This window comes from Pyxicephalus adspersus, chromosome 6 (assembly GCF_032062135.1).
Source record: "Pyxicephalus adspersus chromosome 6, UCB_Pads_2.0, whole genome shotgun sequence".
NCBI lineage: Eukaryota > Metazoa > Chordata > Amphibia > Anura > Pyxicephalidae > Pyxicephalus > Pyxicephalus adspersus.
The window spans coordinates 47,312,947-47,337,948 of NC_092863.1; the positions used below are offsets into that span (position 1 = coordinate 47,312,947).

Sequence of the window (25,002 nt, forward strand, 5' to 3'; positions counted from 1 at the left end):
TTTGTATGCATAAAAAAGCAAGGCGACAAAACTACATAGCATTTATTAAAAGTATATTAAAAAAGGGAATTTTATTCTATACATGAAATTTCAGCGAGACATAAACGCATGTATTGCTATTTACATACTTTCTTAAACACTGGGATTCTTTTTATTATTACTGATGTTGATATATATATATATATATATATATATATATATATATATATAGTTTTTTACTGTATGAATAAAATAATATAGTCAGTGTGATTAATTAAAGATTTGGGAATCTTCAGACAATAAAGGATGTGACTAATTATTTAAATATCCCTTTATGTGAAACCAACTTCTTGTTTACTTTAAATACCAAATCATTTGCAGATGAAACAAGTAAAGAGGAATTTGCTTTTCTCCTGATCTGATAATTGAATAGAATAGTCAGCCGATTTGTTGTGTGAAAGATTTCATCTTCTCCAGTCTATTACATGTAATGATCTGTTGACATGTTCTCTGTATTGTAGGTATGCCTTCCATAGCTCTTCATGGTTGGTAGCAGGCAAAGCTGACCCAGCCACCCCAGGGAGGGTACATTATCACCCTGATTCCCCAGCCAAAGGAGCCCAATGGATGAAACAAATCGTGTCCTTTGATAAACTGAAACTGACCAATAACTTACTGGACGACAATGGCCATGTGAGTGTGAATTGGGGAACAAGGCTGAGACTCTCTGGAGTCATCCACTTATATCTCTATTAATCTGATGTATTCATCCAGGCAACTGGAGCTGGGGCAGATAAATGGAAACATATGGATGGGAATGTAATACCTGAAAATTGCTGGGACTACTAATGTGTATTGTATATAATTCAATATAAATATGCAAGTCACCTGAATACACAAAAAGCATATATATATATATATATATATATATATATAGATACCAATGTAAATATATAGATTTTAAATCGGCTTGTGATTTTTAAGCTACCGATCAATTCCTAACATCCTAAACGTCTAATAATCTAATACTGTAATTTATTATATTATCGTGTAAAAACCACCTACACAAGTAATTTGTGTTTTACATGATTGGTTAGTTAAAGTGACAATTCGTACAATTTAATAAATTAGGATCGTTGTATCTAAGTGGGATGATATAGGTGGTGCACAGCAATCTTCTCGTGATCGGGCAGTGCTTATTACAGGAATCTGCCCAAAACTATACTGTTCCATGGACAGGAAACCAAAAGCCCAACTTGTAACTTTTCCTTAATCGTTTTATTAAATCCGAAGGATCAAACCACAGGCAGCAGTTTCTGGTTGTGCACAGCTCTGCAAGCCAACAAATCACACAATAACAATCTAGCAAAAACACTGAAATAACAGAACTAACAAGGAAACAATAATGTTACTAAGAGAAAATACAATTCACATCATTTGTAGCAAGTGTAATAAATGTGTCATGATAGAAGACATCGGCGGATGATGTGTGTACACATAAATAAGGGATCGGTGTGCAGGATGACCTATAAAACACAACACACTATTATAATATTATATTATTATGAATAACGGTAATAAAATGCAGGATTGATTTTCTTTATTAGCATATTATTATTACGAAGAATAATAATGATAATACTCATACAAATAAGGATACTTTGTTTTCTTTAATAAAATAAAAAATTATTATTATTATTTTATTTCTTAAAGAATATTGCTCTTCCTATTATTAGTATTTTATTAGGTCGGTTTCCTTATTGTTTGGTTAACTGATTGATTTGATAGTTTAGGTAACACTTGCTACAAATTATTCAAATTTGGTTATCTTTGTAACAGCTTGGATACTTTAGTAGATATGTTTTCAAGTCTTTAACACCTATATTTGTGTCTGAATAATAGACAGAGTGCCATATATATATATATATATATATATATATATATATTTATATTTATACATTACTTTTGCATTTTTTACATGAATATTATTGTTTCCATATGAACATACAGATGATATATGCTGGGTGTATACAGGATATAAATTAGGGAATAAGTCCAGGGTGTACAGATGGCAGGGGTGCAAAGTAAAATTTGTGAAAAGAAAAGAGAATTCTGTTGATATGTGGATAAAATGGCATAGGGTGTGTTTGATAAATGTGCCCATGTATCTCTACAGATCATCTTGAACTCCATGCACAGATATCAGCCCAGATTTCATGTGGTGTATGTGGACCCCAGAAAGGACAGCGAGAAGTATGCAGAAGAAAACTTTAAGACATTTGTGTTTGAGGAAACTCGTTTTACCGCAGTGACTGCCTATCAGAACCACAGAGTGAGTATTTCTGGAGTTTATTAGCGCTTCCAATGTATCATTTATCACAGCCTTCCCAATGATGGATGATGGCCTGGAGAAGGAGAGGGGGAATAATGCAGAGCAGCCACAGCTAGCATGGAGTCTGCAGGAAAGGGGAGCCAGTTCTTCCCAAATACTTAGACCTTACTTTTACTCTTCTCATATCCAGCGATCAGTAAGAAGCTTGTGATTTTCTCAGCTAGGATAAATGAGAAATGAGGGATAAGACTGCTTTATTGTGTTAAATAAAGGAGGCATGTAGATTGCTGTGATATAATGAGGATGAAGTGGTGAGATTGCTTTTCTCATATATAGCTGTGTTTTCTCAACAAGTTGCATCTTTATAGTATTATTTTATAAAATAATTTGTTTAATAAATAATTCTCCCATATTTGAATAAATGAAACAAGTTTGTATCACCCATTGGGTAAATGTGTATTGATGAGAATGGATGCATTGTCCGAATTGTACTGCACATCTGAGTATTTATTTTGATAGAAATCTTCTCATTTTCATGTATGGTGATATTTCCCTCTTTTCTGTAATGAACATTTCTTGCAATCTTCCAAATGCATTGGGAAAGTGAAAGCCATTGAAGATGAGGGGTTTTCTGAATAAATGGTGTTGTGTGTACTATAGATGCAGCAATATTTAATGTTAGCTGCTGACTGTCCATCTGGTAAATCACTTGTCTATGTAGGGCAGGAAGTAGGGAGCAGAGGGTTGTGTCACTGATGGACACTGCAGAAATCCAGTCACCAGGAAGGAAAAACAATTCTGAGGGATACCATTACCTATGTAAACCATAGACCCACTCTACTTTGACTTCTATTGCTTCCCACTGTCAAATGTCAATCACATTGTGTTTGGACAAATCTGCTTTTCTGTTTACCTAGATGTGCCAATCCCCATGTACAAACCTAACACAAAGGAAATGCCTATCACTGGTCAATTTCCACTAAATATATTTAGATAAACAATTGCAAATAAAGCAGCAGCAGCAAGCCTGTCATCTAAATGAATACAAGGTTACAAAAATATTAACCAAGCTATTCAGACCCCCATACTCCAATGATAATATTACATTCATTATAAAAGTGTAGAAATATTCAGTAGAGGAGGCTCATTACACACAAGCAAACTAACAGCTTGTCAGAGCCAATAGACTCAATAAACACCTAAATTGTGGAGCTTTAAAGAGAGAAAGAGAGCATCTGCAGCAACTGTGTGTCTCTGTCCATGAATATTTTTTGTTGCATTCATGTATGAGTACTCTGTGCTTTTAGGTATCGGTGTATTGTATTTCTGTGAGTGTTGAACGCTTCCATGTATGAGTGCTGTGTGGGTCCATCTTTGGGTGTTTTATACCTCCATCTGTGAGTTCTGTGGGCCTGCATCTCTGAGTGCTGTGCACCTCCATCCATGAAGCACTGTGTACCTCCATCTATGAGCACTGTGTACCTCCATCTATGAGTTTTGTGTACCTCCATCTATGAGTTCTATGTACCTCTTTCTATGAGCACTGTGTACCTCTTTCTATGAGTGCTGTGTACCTCCATCTATGAGCACTGTGTACTTCCATCCATGAGCACTGTGTACTTCCATCTATGAGTGCTGTGTACCTCCATCTTTGAGTGCTGTGTACCTCCATCTATGAGTGCTATGTACCTTCATCTATGACTGCTGTGTACCTCCATCTATGAGTGTTGTGTACCTCCATCTATGAGCGCTGTGTACCTCCATCTATGAGTGTTGTGTTCCCCAGTCTATGAGTGTTATGTTCCCCAGTCTATGAGTGCTGTGTTCCCCGGTCTATGAGTGCTGTGTTCCCCAGTCTATGAGTGCTGTTTTCCCCGGTCTATGAGTGCTATGTACCTTGATCTATGAGTGCTATGTACCTCCATTTATGAGCACTGTGTTCCCAAGTCTATGAGTGCTGTGTACCTCCATCTATGAGTGCTATGTCCCTCCATCTATGAGTGTTGTGTTCCCCAGTCTATGAGTGCTATGTCCCTCCATCTATGAGTGCTGTGTTCCCCAGTCTATGTGTGCTGTGTGCAGATTTTCTGAGCAGAATCCTTCAGGTTTCCAGAGAAGTGGTGTGTGCAGTGTTCATGTGAGGTTGGCATGTTCCTGATGACCTGGGACAGCTGCTCCCTTTCTCTCTCCCCCTCTCACTGCCTCTCTCCTGGTTTCTATCACTTTGACCTCTAAGTCTGAAACTGTCACTGAAAGGGCTTAAAGTTTGTTTTTCAACCCATTCCGGAAACTCACAATCACATACTTTATCCACGGATTTACTTAAATATAGAAAATGCCCAGCCTTGTCCCAGATGAATTAAATAAATACACACGTATGATTTAGGCAGCGATTTGTCTTAGCTGTTCTGCTGGTGACCCATTGGTGTAATATGGCCTATTCTTACAAGTGCATTACACACCCTCCTATTCTCCCAGCAGTCAGCTTTCTCCTCCATATAGCATTACAAGATCAGTTTTTTTTTCTTATAGAGAAGAACCATATGTTCCTCTGTAGATCGCCAAAACTGCTTACTTAGGCCATGGGCTACTAGTTGTTATTCTGTATGTATTTTGTCTGGTTCATGGTTATGGAAAATGTTTTAGTCAAAGCAAAGGGAGCAATAGCTGCATTGGAATTGATCTTGTTTATTTATTGGGTCTTATGTTGTCCACATAGACTAAAGAATTTTTACATTTTCCATGATATAGAGGCTGTTAAAATGTAATGTAATAAAAAATGCCATTGGATTGCTTTGTGACAACTGATCAATTTTTATGACATTTTTTATGCCACATATATTAAAACAAAATTGAAGCAAGTGAAAAATAGATAGTAACTAGTTTTTGTGATTGTTTGATGAGGTTGTTACAATTTTATGGGGAAAGGGTAATGTTGTTTTTCTGATAATTGGTCCTTCGGACTGTAGCTGATTTCTTTTACATTATAGGTGTCCTGTTATTTAGGGAGCAGATGTATCAAGTGTTAATAATTACTAGACAAATTTACAATATGAATTTTTGCAGCACTATCAGCGTTTCTGAGGTTTAAATTTCTTGTAACCCACAGACCCACAATTCCAGATATTTTATGTATTGTATTCTGTTTGAACGTGCTTTACCCTCCTCATAATATACCCTTGTATTTAATGTGATTACTTTAAATAAATCTACCAGGTCTTTCATAGAATAATTGCATGTATAACAGAAAATAAATACTAAATAAAAATCCTGATATGTGTAAATATGACTCTCAATATTATAAGATAGTCATAAACAGAATTTAGTTTTGATGGAATTTACGGTCATCGATTTTTAGCCCAATCAATAATGCTCAGCTCACATTTTAACTTGAAAACCCACTTGCCAATGCAATTTACATAAAGGTAGTTTGAGGTCCTGTTGTCTGTAAGTAAAGTTAACTGTAAAAAGATAAAAAAAATCAACTTCATAGTTAAATATGTGCTGCCAGAGTACGCTGGCACTTATACTGTCCATGGAAGCCATTGTGATTCTAGGCATCCACCAAAGCTGTCATTTAAAGTGTTTGTGTATTTTAAATGTTGATATCAATGCCAATTACAAAGGCTTCATTTTTTTACATGCAGTAAAGAATCAGTGCCCAATTTTTCTATGGCAGATATTTTCTCTTAACACTAATTAGGTTTGAACATCAACAAAGTTCCCCCCCCCCCCCCCCCCCCCCTCCCAGGAAGCAGCTGGTCATTTTTTATACTAAATTCTTATAAATACATTAAAGGGGATTTACTAAAGATGTAAGATTTTCAGTTAACCCAATTAACCTGTGTTCCATTTAGTTATTCAGGCAAGTGCAATGGAAATTCTTTTTTCTACTGGAAACAAGTGAGCATTTAATGTGAGAGTAGGTTCACCCGGCTAGGTGGAAAAAGGAGGTCTGTTTGGTAAACCAACACCACCGAGTCTTAAAAATTGCATTATTAAGCACTGTTTTTGTCCCCAGATTAAGCTGTACTGTTTATATCCTATGACTAATGTACTAAGAGAGTTTAGAACGCTCTTGGAAAAGTGAATCTGTATCCTTTCCTATGGCTAATCATGTGCAGGGAAAGGGGGGAATGATGACCTAGAAACAAGAGGCTTATCAGCAACAGGTTTCCTAATGTAACATAGATCATTGGGTGCAAATAATTGTCATCCTTCAAACCAATTTCAATATTTTAAAAGTTCATCCAGCCAGCAGATGTTGCTAAAGATTTAATATATATGTTTCCCAGGCTAACATTACCTGATTTGCAAAAAAACAAGAAAAAAAAACATAAAGATCGATAGCTGAAACTGAAATATACATATATGATATATAATTTAATCCAGCTGCCGTTCCCTGGGCCCTTTGCCTAGAGGATCTATATGGAGATTCACAGCTCCTTAAAAACCTTGTAGCCAACGTTATCAGTGCACACTGTATTTCAATTATTCAATGATGGTTTTTAAAAATTATAAAAAAAACAGTTAAAAAAACAAATTCAATAAATAACTATAATTATTAGAAAATTAAATTAAATTAGGATACATTATTGTAATCAATTGCAATAAACAAAAACAGACCCATTGTTTATACAGCTAGCTTTACACTTTCATTCTCTAAATACAAAACACAAAAAGGCATTTCTTTGTATTCATTCTTCTATGTCTTTCTAAAAACTGTAAAAAAAAAAAAACAACTTTATTTTTACAGCTTTGATAAACTGTACTTTATTTTTGGAAGCAAATATAGTGTAGGCAGGATTGAAAAAAAAATAAGTCTTGAGGTATTTTTCATTTACAGCTATTTAACTCAATAGTGTGCTGCTTACAAAACACAAAGGAGAACTGAGCCATTGTATTCACAATTCATATATATGGGGACACAGGCAGAGTGTGGCACAAAATTCACATACATGGTTTAATACAATCAATGGCTTTGTATACTAAAACTATACCTAAAAAAAGGCATTTAATAATAATAATAAATTGTAATAATATATAAATAAACAAGCATTCAGTAAGCCATTTTTTAATCATTTTAAAAGATGAGAATTCATAACTCTTACATGCCTATTTCATAGAACCTAATGAATGGAAACTCCAAAGTTATCTTTGTGTGTATTTTGTAATTCATATTTGCATTTCTTTCTTTCTTTTATTTATTATATAAAATAATGATAATAATGAGGGGCTGTTTTGGACACAAGAACGGGTGTATAGTAGCCAGAAACATACATTTAAAGTACAACTTAATTTTGCTTTTTGCATTGGCTCTGATACGTTTATCTAAAATGGCAAAAGTTTGCAAAAACCTTTGACAAAACATAGGTTAAATAAAACATTGCACTTTGTAAAGACTCCAAGTAAATTTGACTGGCAAATTTATTCTTAGACACATTTCAACCTTTTAACAGAACCATTTAAAAAAAATAATAATAATTGATTTTTAAAAAGAATAACAAATATATATTTTTTTTACTTTTTCCTAGATCACACAACTTAAAATCGCCAGCAATCCTTTTGCCAAGGGCTTCCGGGATTGTGACCCAGAAGACTGGTAAGTACTGTCTATTTAAAAATGTTATTGTAAAAAAACAAAAACACAAAATAATAAATGTATGTATATTTGCATATTTATGAACAAAGCTACTTGCAATGACAAAATCTTGAATAGCACTTACATTGTATTAACATTAGTTAAAGTGCATGTGGCTGCATGCCTCAGACCTCGGTGCAAAATGTTTGCACAGGGATATCAAGAATTTGCTAAACCGGTATATGAAAAGGAGAAATGAGGATGAATGTTTACTAAACTAAAATGTATGTATTAAACAGCTACTGTTTTATTTGTATAGTTTTCAGTAAAGCATCTTATTTTTTATTCCCTGTGTATTTAATTATAAATCAGAATCAATTTAAACATTTTGTATAATTTGTAATTTAATGAGGCAAATTACATTAAATTTTGTATATCTTCTATTATAGTCAAGCTTAGCTATGGGGCAAACTGAGAAGTCAATTATATTGTTTTTACTTGTATGAATATTTGAAGTATACAAAATCTGGTTGTTACATCGCCTGGTAAAAGAAATTGTAAGACTTTGCAACCAATGGAGAAAATAATATTTGAGCACCAGCAACTTCTGTTCAGTATTATTTATGCCCCTTTATCCTTCATATGAATATTAAAGCTGAGCAGACCACTTTTGTTCATAGACCTGATGGTTAATTCTATTGTGTGATAAGGATCAGCACATGAATGCATATCAGACCACCATTGTAGGTCATTGAGTGACCAACTCCTTTAAGTAAATGTGCAGAAAGAAAAAATATTGAAGACATGTAAAATAAAATTTAGGTCATTGTATGGACATGCTCACACATTTGCATCAAGGAGCATCTCTCTTATCAGGGATCTGTAAACAAACAGGTGAGAGATGGAACAGAGGGCAGAGCAGGATAGCCAAGAGACCAACAAAAAAGCAGCGCATTTTGCTTGACCTTCTTGTGACTTCCATTTTTTGGCAGACGGTGTGTACGTTACTAATACGTCTCTGCCTGGAGAACAATAGTTCTCTAATCTGCCCTATTCTGCTATCTCCTATTCTCCTGAGTCTAATCCACTTCATTTTATAAAACCAGCATGCAAAAAGACAATCCTTTCAAATATGTGATCCTAGCTTGAAACAGTACATGCATTGGTTCACATTTATCAAACTGGACATCAGATATTGTAAGCATATTTTATCATCTCTTCCGAAGTTTGCTTATTTTCAGCATTAGAGCTAATATAGCACTACAACTCATTTGTTGTATCCAACCCGGCTGGTAACTTCAAATTTTTATGTCATACAATGTTTCTGGTTGCTTTACAAGTCTTGTGCTTATTTAGCCCCAGCTGGGTCAACATACTGTACTTTTTAAATAAATACACAGACTTCTCCTGGAAAAACATATTTCATTTTGCCTCATTGCTACATCTGTCCAAGTATTCAGCTTATGGTAATTTACAAGTTTGGGATTCACTCATTTTTTATGTCATCTGACAGGCCAAGGAATCATCGGCCAGGATCCCTTCCTCTTATGAGCGCCTTTGCAAGGTCCAGGAATCCAGTTTCATCACCTCCACAGAATGGAAGTGACAAAGGTCAGTGAAATATTCCTAGCCTTGATGCTTATCAATATGCTAGCCCACAACATGGCTATGCTAGAAGAATTTGTAGTACACATGTTCTATTAAAAGGAATGACCCTATGAAAGCAAATAGTGAAAACTGACAGGTCTAAGTAATAACAGAATATAATAATAAAACCTAGATCCAGGGGGTTATGTTTGATAAGAAACATTTAATAATGTACAATATGTAAAACAGACCATAGATAATAGATATGTTGTTAAAAAAACCCACAAGGGGTCATCTGGAGAACATTCACTGGTAATTATCAATCCATGTTTATTATATTGGAGTGTAGGAGATATTAATTAAACAGTGGCTTCTGTACAGGAACATATATTTGAGAATTACTTAACAACAGGACCTATGACACCGTGACGTGATATTACTCTCTACAAACCAGTAAATAGGACTGTTGCCTTTGACCACATAATTTCCAGACAAATGGAAACTTTATTTCCTTACTAGAATAATTGCTTATGTCTGCAAATTATTATATTTACTTTGTACAATAATAAGTCAATAATAATTTAGCATAGCAGAGACAGAATACAACATGTACCCCCGCCCCAGCCATATTACTTATTGCATATTTAATAATCAGCATCTGACTCTGCAGTTTTGTGTGCTTGGACAGGGCAGTGGAAAGAAGGGGGTGTACTTATTTTGGCTTTTTTTTTTCTGGATCACCTCAACATCCCTGACGTCCCTGTCTGGCCCCCTGAACTTGGAGGAAATGCTAAAGACAACACATATAAACGTTGTCAGCATTTTCAAAGCAGCTCCTAAAGAGGAAACCTGGATTTTGCATCTGGCTTCTTTCTTGTAGGGTGCTTGCTTCAGTCTCGGTCATAGTGGTAGGATCTAAGCATCAGGATCCCTGCCAGCCCACTTTCTTTACTTTAGCAGACTTAAGAACTCTTAACAGTGCTGTTTTCAGATGCTATGAAAGTCTCCATCTTGTTTTGGCCTATTCAGCATTGTAAGCCTTAACACTATATTATGACAAGTACCCAGATAAAGGCTTATCGCCCACCCAGAATGGCAGATGATGCCAATGTACCAATATTTGCTTAGCATGTGAACTCCTGAGATGTGCTATGGTTATCTCTCCTTTTCTGGAAAAGTACATGTGTCATATAGTCATGTGAAGGACTATGCTTTGACTGTGGATGAAACTTTTTCTGATACATTTTAAAGCACATAAGAGGAAATCCAGAGCTCATGGGGATGTCATTTGATCAAAAAATCATTTGATCACAAAAATGTATGTCAGACGCATTTTATAAGTATAAAAAAGCAGTGCTATGCGGTATTTCCTCTGCTCTTCTGTTTACTACTAAAACAATATATTCTTTACATGGTTTACCCTTTACCCCAGAAGGAATTCACTTTAAAGTCTGGTTTGCTGATAGCCACTAGAGGAAGAATCATTGTAAACACTAAAATGTAATTCAATGGTAAAAATAATTCATCGTAAGCATAGTACAAAAACAACCAAAATGTAGATTTAGTGATAATACACCCAGTGAATGTCACAACACAAATGTTGTTATTATGCTGTCTGTATACACACACACACACACACACACACACATATATATATATATATAAATATATATATATATATATATAATAAACTGGTCACCCATTTGTATACGGAAGTAGAATTTTCACGTCTTTTCACCAATGTCTAATCATTTACTTGCTAGACTATGAAGAACAAGCAGACATTGTTGGTTTCTTCCATGTGCCCCTGCCATTTTTACGTGTAAAACCCATACGTGTCAAAATAGAAGCCATTTTCCTAATGACCTTAGCACGACAAGGTCTCCACTTGTATGCTTTTGTAAATGAGCTTAACTCCAGGAGTTTTCCTTGCTACTTGCACTCCAGACTCCAAGTGTCACACAGCAGTACATTTCACATGTATTTATTTTCCATTATGCAGAGCAAACAGTTGTAGAGACAACAAGGGGCCTATCCTGTATAGCACACTTTGGGTCTGGTCAAATAAACGCAGTCTGTGTTTGTTTAGGGTTACACAACTTTAAGAAATTTCAAGCGTGCACATACTTGTCAGTCATTTCTTTCAGATTTCATCCCTATAAGAATGTCTTGTCAGGAGGACACAGGTTTTAGTTATGCACAATGAGGTGGATTGGAGGCTTTTTGCTCAAAGCAGTTGTGTTGCCTTTTCGTCCCCTGTGAATTCGGAGTACGGAGAGCTGGAAAATGTGTGCTTTACTATTCACCTAGGCTCTTCTGCATTGTTGGCAGCTTCTGCTAGGAACAATCCCAAAGCCCCCTGTTTATTTTACTAACAGGGTGAAAGAACATCTGACCCATTGAATTCAAGAGAGCAATAATAACAAATGAGAATGTTTTACTCTTCTGCCTCCACCTTGGTCTTTATATTTTCCTTGTCTGTGCCCAAAATCAACTTGTCAGCATTATAATAGATTTGTATTACTAAGCAGGAACTAAAGATGATTTTCAGCTATAAAAGTATGTAGGTGTACCAAACATTAACTGTTTGTACTAACACTTGTATGTGCTTTCTCTTATTTAACAACAAAATGTACATCATAGTTGAACTCTATGCAGATAAAAAAGGCAACATTGGTGGCCACTTAGGCTTTGCCACAAGTTACACATGTGCTGACAAGGAACATGTTGACAGAAGGATATGGATTGGGTTATTGGGCAGATGCTTATCCTCCACTATCCAATCACAGGCTCAGGAGAGGCAGGTGACCAAGTTGTATTGCTTGGTTGCACTAGAAAAATATTGGGTCACTAACTTGGCTGACCTGCCTAGCAGGATTTTTTGTAAATTTCAATGCTGACAAATATACAAATACCTTGCCAAGTAACACAACCATCATTAAGGCGATTTACCTATGCCAATGGAAGAATCATTGTACGCATTACTTGAATATTCAGACCAGAAGGACATTAAAGACCCTTCAAGTGAAGTGAATAAAATGTGGGGTGCAGGGAGACCAAGTCACCCATCAAACACTTCTGATTTCAATAATCAATCAATAATCATCTCCTTCATTTATACCCTACACTAAATGAGTGTAGATGTGTTATGCCATCAATTTTAATACATATATCAATTGTATATCCTGTAATTAGGTTTAGTGGAAGTAAATTAGAAATTATTCTCATAGAATTTCCTTTACTAATACAAAAATAGCAAAATAATAAGCTTTAAAAAGAAGACAGTACTGAGACAAATTTAGGACCTTGCAAGTATAAAGTGTCTTGTATAGGACCACCAAACAGATTCAGTGGAGTTGATTTACTAAACAAGCGGATAATGTTTATTTAGCTTAGTAAATAAAGTGAAGCTTTGTTAACTTCAGTCAACCAATCCTGCAAAATGAATAAATGCTTTCCTTTAATTAAGGATTTGTTTTACTCTTTTAATGAATAAACTCCACTGACCAGCATATGTGGTATTGTGTTTATTGACTACCTGATCTTTGAGAAGGATGGGGCACAGGACCGTCAAGGCAATCTGCCATCCAAATGTGTGTATAGAAGCATATGGAAAAGGAACTGTAGTCTGTTAATTATTTAACATGACGTGAAAAAAAGATGTCAAATGTAAATAATCTGATCAAAGCATGATTGTATTTAAAAAAAAACTTTTAACATATGTAGAGCATATAATGAGTACATTATATTGTCATGTACAATATGAGAAGCATAATATGTACCTGTTGTTCAGTGTTGCATTATATGCTGCTGTAAAAGTATATGTGTAATTAAGACTTTTGATAACAGTTGTGAGGAAGGTCAAACAGGGCTAGGCACAGTGATTATATCTCCTGCACCTAATGTTTTTTTTCCATAACTCTGATTTTGTTTAAACAAAGTGTTCTATTGTTAACACTTCCTGGTGCAGGCTACCCACACATTTTTAGTTTTTTTTTTTTCATTATTTATAGAGTGAGTATTTCATTCTTGAACAGCCAGGAAAAAGAGTTTCCCTGTTTAATGGAATACATTTTTTTCCTTTCATTTCAGATGGAGACGGCAGAAGAGAATATGAGAGGGATACCAGCGGCACTCCAATACATGGGGATGCAGCCCACCAGCAACTTATGTCCAGAGTTCTTAGCCCTTCACTTCCTGTACCAGGTGGACTTGTGCCCCTTAGCACTGGCAGACCCAGTCCCCCTCATGAACTGCGTCTGGACCCACATTCTCAAGGTTCAGAACCTCTTCATCACCACCCATACAAGTACCCAACAAGCTACGATCACTATTTAGGAGCAAAAACGAGACCGACCCCCTATCCCTTGCCAAGCATTAGAGGACATGGCTACCATCACCACCATATGAACCCAGCAGCAGCTAATATGTATTCCACAGCTGGTGCACCTAGCAGTTATGAATATGGGCCAAGATAACAACCAATGGAACAAAACGATCTTACTGACAACTATTTAAAGTTATTAGACAATGGATTTTATGCATGATTTTAATTGTTCAGTAGTGTATGCTTTGGATATTACATTACTGTTGAAATTAAACTTGCCCACTCCCTAAACTTATTGGGGCAGACCTTCAGTTTCTATTGTGATTGTAACAGCAGCCATTAAACAAGCCGGGTCTTCTACATAATCCTGCTGGGCTGTTATGACAATACGTCAAGAGGAAGGACAAGCTCTGCCAGCGAAGGCACTTGGGAGGTGTCATTGACTTGCTGTGATGCTGTGCAATGGGTGTACACAGTGACAAGCTAGGAATACTAAAGTGGAATTCAGTACATGTTCAGTTCAACCAATTCTACTGGATGGGACAAAGCAGCTTCAGCCATCTCATCTGCACTGTTGGATGACTGTATCTTTCAGACTTACAAAGGGCATTGACTTCTGCAAGGTCAGCTGCACTATTCTTGCATAAATGAAGCCATATGCTTTTGTTGCTGTGCTCTTTGATTGTATTTTGTGGAAATAAATGTACAGTATGGTTCAATGTATGTTGAGCGGCAGAACTTTAAGGTATTAAGATACTTTTTTATTTTCACTATTTTGGAGAGTGAAGTGTTGGCTGCACTATTGTAAATGAAATTGCACATTTTGTGCTATTAAACTACAACCATGCAAATTATTGCTGTATATCTTATGTTCCTTCCACAAATCACCAATCCTGTAAAACAAAAGGAAAGTGCACATGTTGCTGCACTTCTGCCATAAACAAGGCAATCAAGGTAATACATGTGTTCATCCAACAACCTTTATCATAACTCAATGACTCAATGGAAAAAAAAGTGTTTTATAAAGTCGAATGTTAAATAATGTTATATATTTGCAGTGTATTTTTAAAATGTGAGTTTTATTCATCTACAAGGTTGTACCTTTAGTGTTGTAGATACTTTGCCAGGTTTTATCAAATATTTTCATATCGGTTGTTTGCAGAAATAACATTCTGCATATAAGTTTGTGCCAAATTATCTGACGAAGCCCAAAACATATGACAAAGCCAAACCAGAATTGATGTACTGCAGAGTGGAAGTGTCCCTGAATTTCTATTTATTTACCTGAACAGAATTAAGCAGCTCTTTTATTTATTTTCTTCTTGAGACTTGCTAATAATGTACCAATAATGTACAAGGAAATTCGATCTTACAGCATTCATTTCTGCAAGCTTTGTAGATAGAAATGCAGATACATTTGTAGATATGTATGTAGAGAAACAAAACCTGTTGAGAAATGAAAAAATGAATGGTTGCTTACATAAATATTATTTTCTTTGATCTATCTTGCATTCTTTATTCTGTGTTACATGAGAAAACTGGTTAGTCACATAGAAAAACGCAACAATGTGCCCTATTCCATGAAAATGTTCATCATAGCATGAAGCAACATGGCTTATATAGAAGGAAAGAGACAAAAAGGACAATGGATTCATCTATATGGATCACATCTCCTTGGAACTGAAGATAGAAGGAATCTCACTTTTCAGGATTAGTAAAACCAGGTTCTCTGGTTATAGTGGAGAGTGTATGTAGCATTCATCCTGTACCATGCCTAAGGTGCAGCTTTTACTAGAGTAATATTCACACAATATGTTGTGTAAATGTTCACTTCTATTATCCAGTCACAAGAAGAAGAAATAAGTAATCATGATTTTGCTTTATTATATTATCATTCATTTAAATAGCCCCATAGAGATCATAATAATGTCACAAACTGTCCCTCATAATCCGGAATTCCTACTATAGTCATGGTACAATGGGCCATGGCATAATCTAAACGTCAGTTTTTTAGGGGAACCCAAGTAACATACCAGTTTTTTGGGGGGAACCAGAGCAAAGGAAACCCACACAAACATAAAGATTCTCAGCTGCTTTAGTAAATATGTCTTCACATTTCACTTTGGCAAGTAAATGTTTTTTTTAGTAAACTGAATGAAGGCTGTATTCATTCATTAATTAAAATCTGGATTTTTATTCACTGTTTTTTTTTTTTAATATAATTTTTATTAGAAAGATAGGACAAAAGATATAAAATAATTAAAAACATATACATATATACATATACAGAAGCATTAAAAAAACAATCTTAATCAGTAGATTATGTACAGAAACCACCATGTGATAGTACAGAACAGGACATTAAAATACAAGTAAAGTCGCTTCCTATAACATTTTGTCCACACCCTCATTTTCCATTTTTTGTTATATTTAAATCCTGGAAACAATATATAACAGGTAACCAACAAACAGTAACCAGAAAAACATAAAAGAACTGTAAACATACCATATCCAATCAAAAAACACAGCCGCATCTCTTGTTCACATAACCTATGGCTATGTTACGACATATTCATTCACTGTTTTACATGATTAAAGCTAAATTTGAGGTAGATAAAGAACGCCCATATATATCTTAAAAAGGCATATAAATAACACACACACAAACACACATACCAGCTAGAAGATATACCTACCTTCCACCATGTTTCTGATAGGTGCTTATATATATATATATATATATATATATATATATATACATTTCTCAAAATCTTGTTTTTGCTGGTTGTTGGGTCCTTATAAAGGATTTATAGGGTTTACTGATTTTATTCTTCCGTCAATAGCATAAATATACAGTGGTACCTCAGTATAAGTCCACTTTGGACTAAGTCAAACTTGGTATTACCAAGTCCTATTTGGACACAAAAAATTTTGCTTGGTATACAACCTTTGTGCTAGAACTTGTATGGGTAAAAATGAGTCATAACACGGTGTGCTACCCTTATTTACCTCTCTCAAGACAAAGCCACGACTGCCCATGAGTGTCAGTACGCCAGTTGCCACCATTCAGTGAACAACTTGCGCTATAACTCTCTGTGAATTACAGAACATCTCCTCCTCCTCCCTTCTTAGCACCATCCTAGTAGGCACTCTACTCTTCTCAGCAAGGTAAAGGGAGGTTAAATTATCATTTATTTCATCTAATTGCTTTTGTATTTATGTATTTTAGTATTAAGCAGTGTTTAAATTATTTTTTACAACCCCATCAATGTATATTATGCCAATAATTATAGGATTTTTTTTCATGGGAACGGATTATTCATTTTCCCTTTACTTCTTATGGGAAAAATTTGTTTGGTATAAGTCTTGTTTGGCATAAGTCCAAGGATCTGGAACGGATTAAGGATTTATACCAAGGTACCACTGTATATATATTTGAAACACTCTTTAAGCCAAGATATGTAGCATACAAGCTCTAAGCACATCTCTGATGCTTAAGAGGTTAATAGGATTTTGAAACTTTGACTTTACTTTTGTTATTGCCCTGTGTTTGTCCTGCTGCTGTCTAATATCTCAGCCTTTTTATGTGTGAGTCTGAAAGGCTGTATTGTACTCTAGACATGTTGTTCTTCTTCTGGTATCAGTTCTATGCACCTGCTCCAGGATCCCTGAAGGTACACTCAAATCAAAATCAAGCAACACACACAGGGGACATAGTGTACATAGCCAGGACTTTTTTATTTAATAATAACTAGATTACACCTGGGTGCAGAAATCTACTTGTTACTGGTAACCTGATTTCATAGGAAAAATTAATAAATGTAAAAGTAAGGGCCTGATATTCTACTTGGTATCTGTGTATACTGAGCACCATGGCTGCGTCATCACCTTTGTCATATGTCATAAACCAGCATGCTCCGCTTTCCATCATACACCGTTAATCAAGTAGCTGTGTGATGCCTCCTCCTGTCTACCCTGGAAGATTTATAATTTGCAATCCTATCCAGAAGATGTGTAAGAAAGCAGAGAAGTCTGCAGTCTATGAGTCCTATAATTCTATATACAAGTCCTATATACAAGTTTATTGATTTATCTTATTTGTTCTTTTTTGGTGATTATTCAAAGAGGCCTCTGAATACATTATGCATAATACATTATTATCAGACCACCTTTATTTTCTTAATTATCATCGGAAACAAGAACATACCGGTATGTGGTATGTGAATGGCAGAGATGGTATATTGGATCATTCAACACACAATAATAGCTAAAGGGACAGTTTTTTACTCCACATAAGTATATTATCTTGAAAAAGAGTATTAGTTTAAGTTTGCACAGACAAAAAAAAAAAAAAATAAGGGAAGGTTTTCTTGGAGTTTGATGATTCTCTTACATTCTGTTGTAATATATTCTGCATCAGGTGGTGGTGATTGGGGACACTTCTTTTAAATGCTCTGATTTGGGTTTTAAAATCTGTAAAAAGCCCCTTTTTAAAGGTTATTTTCTTTCACTTCAGGAAATGCAACAGGATGCAAAAGAAAATCTCCCCAAAGTTCCCCTCTTAGGGAGCCGTCACAGGAATTGGGGTCCCCAGTACACGGTTTTTCTTCATTACTTGCTCTGATGACAACTCAGAATTTGTGTTTTTTCCTCTACATAAACTTAGTGACAATGGTCACCAGGACAAATAAAGGGCGAAATCTCTCCAGCAGGTACACAGACAGCAATAAAAAAAGAAACAAAGAATTAGAACTCTTGACAAAGAGTCTAACCCTCCTCCTTTACCCCAAAAAGATTTTCTGTTCAGGAATTCTATTTACCCAGCCAGATATAAAGGTCTAGAGAGGTAAAACTAAGAAGCAATAGAACACACTTTAAAATAGTTTCAGGCAAATCAAATTCCCAGGTCTACCTATATTAAATGTATTGGGAGGATGTCTGCTCCTCATTTTCTACCTTTATTAAACATGATAGACTGGGTGTTCTCCCTGGCTCAAACTCTCTTTGGGCTCAGGGTGTGAAATGATGATGTGCAGAGATGAATGAGGTTCTTGGCAGTATCCCATCCATGTGCATTTTACATATCCGCAGCAAATGAAAGGTTCTGGATGACAGAACAATTTACTATATTAATACTGCTGGTGTCTTTTCTTGGACTAGAACACAGTGGGAACTCAGTTTTCACACTCATCCGCATAAATGTTCTGCTAAAAAACAAGTTACCGGTTTAAAGTGGCTGAGTTATTAAAATGAGATTGTGAATAACGCACTTTCCTGTATTGAGGAAAGTAAATCCTTACTCTTCCATTGCCCACACTGCTAAATGCCACCATGATAAATAAACCTCACTGCCTAAAGTCTGTTCAGAAGCCATCATTTTCAGTTATGTAGACCTCCGGGTTCTTCTTTGCTCTCAGTAGTGATGTAGGAATTTGACTCTACCGGAAGTATCGGCAGCAATGTAGGCAGCAGGAAAGTATTTCATTTCATTCAACAGAATTCCTTCTATTTTTTTAGGATCTTTCAGGATTTTGTCATATATATCTCTATTCTAACCTGGACAACAGCGCATGCTCTGTACACGCTAAAATCTGTCATATGTAATACATTTCAAAAACATCCATATATCCAACTAGAAAAAAATAAAATGATGATCTTCATCACCAGGCAGCTGAAACTCGGAGCCTTATAATTCTGTGTAAAATAAAGTTCTTTATCAATACTTGGATATCCTCTTTAACCTAGCTCGGTTTGTAAAGAGAATCCATAGACTAGGAACTAGGAAAGGGTCAGCTTAGGCTTTGGGCTGGTCATAGAGAGATATCATGAGGTTGAAGATCTAAGAAATTCCACATATACACTAATTTGTAACTGTAAGAAAGGACTGGGGAAGTCTGCGGAACACTGAAGAATGGGCTTAGGTTAGTAGACAGTGGTTTGCTAACACCTACATTTTTTTTTTTGCGTCAATCAGTTTTTTTAGGTTTTCAAAGAAAAATAAACAAACATACATAAAAACATTAAAGCATAAGACATGAAATCTTATTTACACACAGCGGCATTAGTTTCACCTGACCATAAAATAAACTGCTCAAAATAGCATATACACTGATATATAGCAATAATCTGTCAAAACCTGCATGAACCAGAGTAAAACAAAGCAATACAATTATGCAGAAATTATTAAAAACACTCATAAAGAGGTATAACATAAGTAATACAATACATGGCAATCCTAACCGCATAACATCACCATATATTCGTACAAACGTCTCTTAACAAAGAAACATAAAAACAATAAACTATAAAAAAAAGAAAGAAAAGAAAGGGGGGAGAACATTACAGCCCGAGGAAGGGGGTTGGGAAGGGGAGGGAAAGGAAAATGTACACCATCCAAGGTTGTAAAAAATATGAAAAAAAAAAAAAACCCTTAATACAAAAATTACGGAAAAGGCGCTCGAACAAATATACAAAATTATTAATATAAATACAATTGGAATCGAGAAGATTCCTTAAACCAATCCCAGGCAGACCAAACTATTTTAAATTGTTCCGACCTATCATCATCCTCTGCCACTAGCATTTCCATATGACGGATTTTTTCTAATTCGGATACCCAATCAGCTATAGAAGGAGCGACAGGCTGCCTCCATAATCTCGGAATAAGGACCCTAGCTACGGCAAGAAAATGCTGTAGGGCACCTCTTTTAATGCTTTCAAGCGAGCCTGGAATCATGGATAAAAGAGCCACTTTGGGGGAATTGGGTACTGTAGAACCATAGCAGTCATTAAATATCTGAATAATCAGATCCCAGAAATGATATATCTTTGAGCATTCCCACTAGATATGAAGCATTGTCCCCCTATGCAACAAACATCGCCAACAGCGGTCCGAGTTTGTGGGAGAAATTCTATGCAGATCTACTGGACAACAATACCACCTAGACAAAATTTTATAGTTAACTTCCTGGGCCTTACAAGTCAGTGCTATCTTGTGTGTAAGGGTAAATGAAGTTTCCCAGTCCTCTCCAGTTATGGAGCCGGTCAAATCCCTCTCCCAGTACCTGGTGTATGTAGGGCCTATAGCCTCAGGAGTAGCTCATATAGCCTAGAGACAAAGTTGGGAGGACGACCAGGTGAGCTAACTAATTGCTCAAATTCCATAAGATTTCTGTTTAGTAAGGATGGGTCAGTAAAGGAAGCCACAAAAGATATTAATTGCTTGTATGAAAGCCAGGATAGCAGCTTACTTCTATGTGGAAGATCCAGGGAGGATAAAGTGGGAACCCGACCATTACAAACTATATCCTTTAGGTGGCGATGTTCAGGGGCAGACCAGGATAAAAATTTGGTAACCCGCAATGCTGGTGGGAATGCCGGGTTATCAAACAATGGTGTCATGGGCCCATGAACGTAATAAGTCCATAGAAAGTGAAGGTATGGGGGAAGTCAATCGTAATAATGACCGGTCCACCCACGGCAGGGACCGGAGACTCACTGGTGACATAAGTTCTTCCAGCATCACCCATTCTTTCATCTCTCGACTATGAAACCAGTCTGTTAGGCGTACTAAGACAGATGCTCTATAGTAGGAAACAATATCAGGGGCCCCCACTCCTCCTCTACATTTAGGTTTAACCAGGACGCCGAATGCCAATCTGGGGCGCTTCTTATTCCATAGAAATTGTATAAACAACCTATGTATTTTGCGCAAATATACTGATGGCAAGAATATGGGAACCGTTTGGAAAATATATAACAATCTGGGGACAATATCCTTTTTTAGAGTGTTTATGCGAGCGAACCAGGAAAGAGGCAGGGAGTCATATTTCTGAAGATCGGGTTGAAGTTTACTATATATAGGGGTATAATTAAGGGAGAACAAAGCAGAAGGGTCGGATGGTATCATTATACCCAAATACTTAATGGCGGTAGAACAAATCCGAAAGGACATATTATGGAGTATAGTGGACATTTGAGTCGAATTTAAGGTAATATTTAGAAGTTCGGATTTGGAGTAGTTTACCTTGAAATTGCTAAGTAATCCGAATTCGTCAAATTCCTTCAGTACCGAAGGTATCGTGACATGTGGAGACGTTATATATAGTAAAAGATCATCCGCATATAGTGAGAGTTTGTAATGGGTATTGCCTATCCTGATCCCTTGAACATCCGGATTGTTGCGCAAGGCTACAGCCAAATGTTCCATAACTAGGGCGTAAAGCAATGGGGAAAGCGGACACCCCTGTTTTGTACCGTTCTTAATCTGGAAATAGTCAGAAAGGGTGCCGTTAACCCGCACTCGGGCCCTGGGTGAGGAATACAAAGCAGCAATTCTAGAGACCATATTGGGGCCCAGGCCTACCTGACGTAGCGCTAGATACATGAACTCCCAACAAACCCTGTCGAAGGCCTTTTCTGCGTCTATGGATAGCAAGCACATAGGAGTACCTGTAGACTTAGAAAATTGGGTCAGCAATATAGTCTTAATAGTATTGTCCCTGGCTTCCCTTCCATAGATAAACCCAGTTTGATCCAAATGGATCAAGAAGGGCATATAGGGGACACCTACATTTTTTAATGTAATTAGAAGGAAGAAAATCTGAAAAATATTTAAATTTTGAATTAATATGATATTTTATGTAGTTCAGAAACAACTTTTGATTAGTTTCAGCTTAATTTTGTCTTGAATTTGTATATTGGTGCCCCACATTTCACAACATTACTTCTGCAGTAAAACAGAAAGGCAGGCAGCAAAGAATGCTGGAAAAACATTACAGAATGATTACTGTATCCCAGGGGCGTCATGTTACTGTAATAATTTCTCATCACCACATAGATTTGACTATGCAAATTCACCAACTTAAATAGCCCATGTCCTATGTTTCAATATTTAAAATATTATCCTTTGTACAGTAATAGGTTGCACCATTATTCAAAACTACCATCAATAGATAACTAAATCCAAGAACAAAGAAAGAAAAAAATACATTGCATTGTACTAGTTTTTAAATGTGGTGGCTGTATTAGTTTTCATTTTTCAGGCTAGGAATCCTGAAAGCCATTTTAGAAAATGTTTTTTCTATCACAACTATGTAATCATGATGAACAATAGCAATTATGTTTGAAGCCTGAAAGAACCCTGGCTATATAGATATAGAACTGGTGATTACTTCTATTTGCCAGTGGTTCTATTACTGCTGCATTTACAAAGTGATTAACATGATCACCACTTTGAAGATCTTTATAGACCACATGGGAGATTAGTGGTATTTCTTTCAAAAGCCTAATTGCCAATTTTGAAATGATCACAACTTATTACATGTAAGACAGTGGAAATAGAGGCAAAGGGGCCACAAACACAACTTTCACATATTGTGAAAAGTACTCAAGTCAAGTGTTTGGAAATCTTTATCACCAATTTACTATAACTACAGCACTGATTAATTATAGCACTGGGGACACTACAAAACCTAATTTTGATTTTTTTTTATCTAAAAAGTTTTATATATCTGACATAAAGTGGAAGTAGGTTTATTTATACCTTGGAGACCAGATTGTTGGTTATGGTACTTATTTTATGATTGAGTTATGGTCATCACAGTCTGGAATAAAATAAGTGCAAAAAATAATAAATAAATAATAATAAAATAAGAACAACTAAAAGATAAGGAAAGAAGGTTTAGTGACACTTTATTTAGGATCACATAGCTGCTCCTCAGTTTCAACTTTTCAACATAGAAAATAACGAGAGTCTTTTCTTGAGTGCATTATTAAACTTCCTACCAACTGTCATAACAATGTCAGCCCTGTTTTATCTAATTGGGAATTACTAGATAATCATGCAGGAAGTGTAAGCACATGGCAGCTGGAATGCCCTGTATGGTGGGAAAAAATCCATACCTTACTCTCTTCTTCTGAGAGAACCAGAAAATCATTAAACTGGCAAGGAATATAGAAGATTAAGCCAGATGAAAATTTCTGAACCAAAGCTTTCTATGTCATTTCTGGAAATATTTAAAATAAATCACAATTTGAAGTCAGTATTGTAATCTGTAGTTGGAAAAGGCTTACCTTACCTCATTTTATGGCACTGGATCCCCTTAAGAACTTCAGACTTGGAAAAAATGCAATGCAGGCCAAGATGGTTATCCATAGTCATCTAAAAGCAGCAAGGAGAATGTTCCTTTGCTTGGCTTGTACCTAGTTAAAGTCTTACCTACTATCACTATCAAAAATAAAATTATTAACAACACAACTAATATCACTTTAAAAAAGCAAAGCAAAACATTTGTATACATGGCCTTCTAAATGTTTTCTCCCCTAAAACTAAATTCCATCAATCCACAGACATTATACTCAATACTAATTAATTATAGCTCAATGCACTAAATCAAATATTGGAAATCTGAGAATACACCTACTAATAAAATATGGTATGAATTTTCCCCCCACTTTATTTCTCTAGAAAACATTATTTCTTAGAACAGTGGTTGGTGTACACTTCTCACACATTTCTATTTTTTTGTTTAATATGCTAGGATGGCAGATGAAATAACTGAAAGGTAATTGAGAATTTATGTAGGGTTACCTGGTTACCTTTTTTACATTCTTGTCTTTAAAAGTTGAATTATATTAAAAAATGTGCATTTTGTGAGTGCAGAGGTGATTCTGTATTCTGTATTTTTTTTTTAATTGTGATGTTGTGCTAAAAAAGCAGCGACTGCGGATGTATTACTCCCACATATAGCAAGGTAAGTAAGGAATGATACTAAAATAAAACATTTTCAAAAATAGTTCAATATCTTACACTTCAGTAATCCCTACCCAACATACTCATGCACTTATCCACTTAGATGGACCATTCAAACAAAGACACAGTCAATGTATGTGTGAATTGTAAAGAAGTTAAGCCCCTTCTCCTGGAACATTGGACTCCATTCATCCTAATCCAGATCTCCGGAGTTTATATCCCAATGAGCTGTTTCAATGACTGTTACTCCTAAGGATAAAAAAAGACCAATTTGTCCTTATTTCAAATGCTACAGATAAAATGTGATAGAAATATCTAAAACAACAGCACACATAAACATCCATTAGGAGCCATAATCTACTTGTGGCCTCAGCACTCCTGAACTACGTACACACGACCAACGGTTCTTGCCCGATAATCAACTCAGGGCCGATATCGGATGA

The 25,002-nt window shown here is 35.8% G+C and overlaps 1 protein-coding gene across 4 annotated transcripts in view; it reads left to right on the top strand.

The window, feature by feature from the left end:
• Window positions 1-15,300, top strand: part of TBX1 (T-box transcription factor 1) — a 28,692-nt gene extending 13,392 nt beyond the window's left edge. For all 4 annotated transcript variants that reach the window (XM_072415669.1, XM_072415670.1, XM_072415667.1 and 1 more), the window contains 5 exons: window positions 501-672; window positions 2,156-2,311; window positions 7,846-7,913; window positions 9,406-9,503; window positions 13,572-15,300. In XM_072415669.1, the coding sequence (XP_072271770.1) occupies window positions 501-672; window positions 2,156-2,311; window positions 7,846-7,913; window positions 9,406-9,503; window positions 13,572-13,957 (880 nt within the window). In that variant the 3' untranslated portion in view covers window positions 13,958-15,300. The remainder of the gene's footprint in view (window positions 1-500; window positions 673-2,155; window positions 2,312-7,845; window positions 7,914-9,405; window positions 9,504-13,571) is intronic.
• The last annotated feature ends 9,702 nt before the right edge of the window (window positions 15,301-25,002 follow it).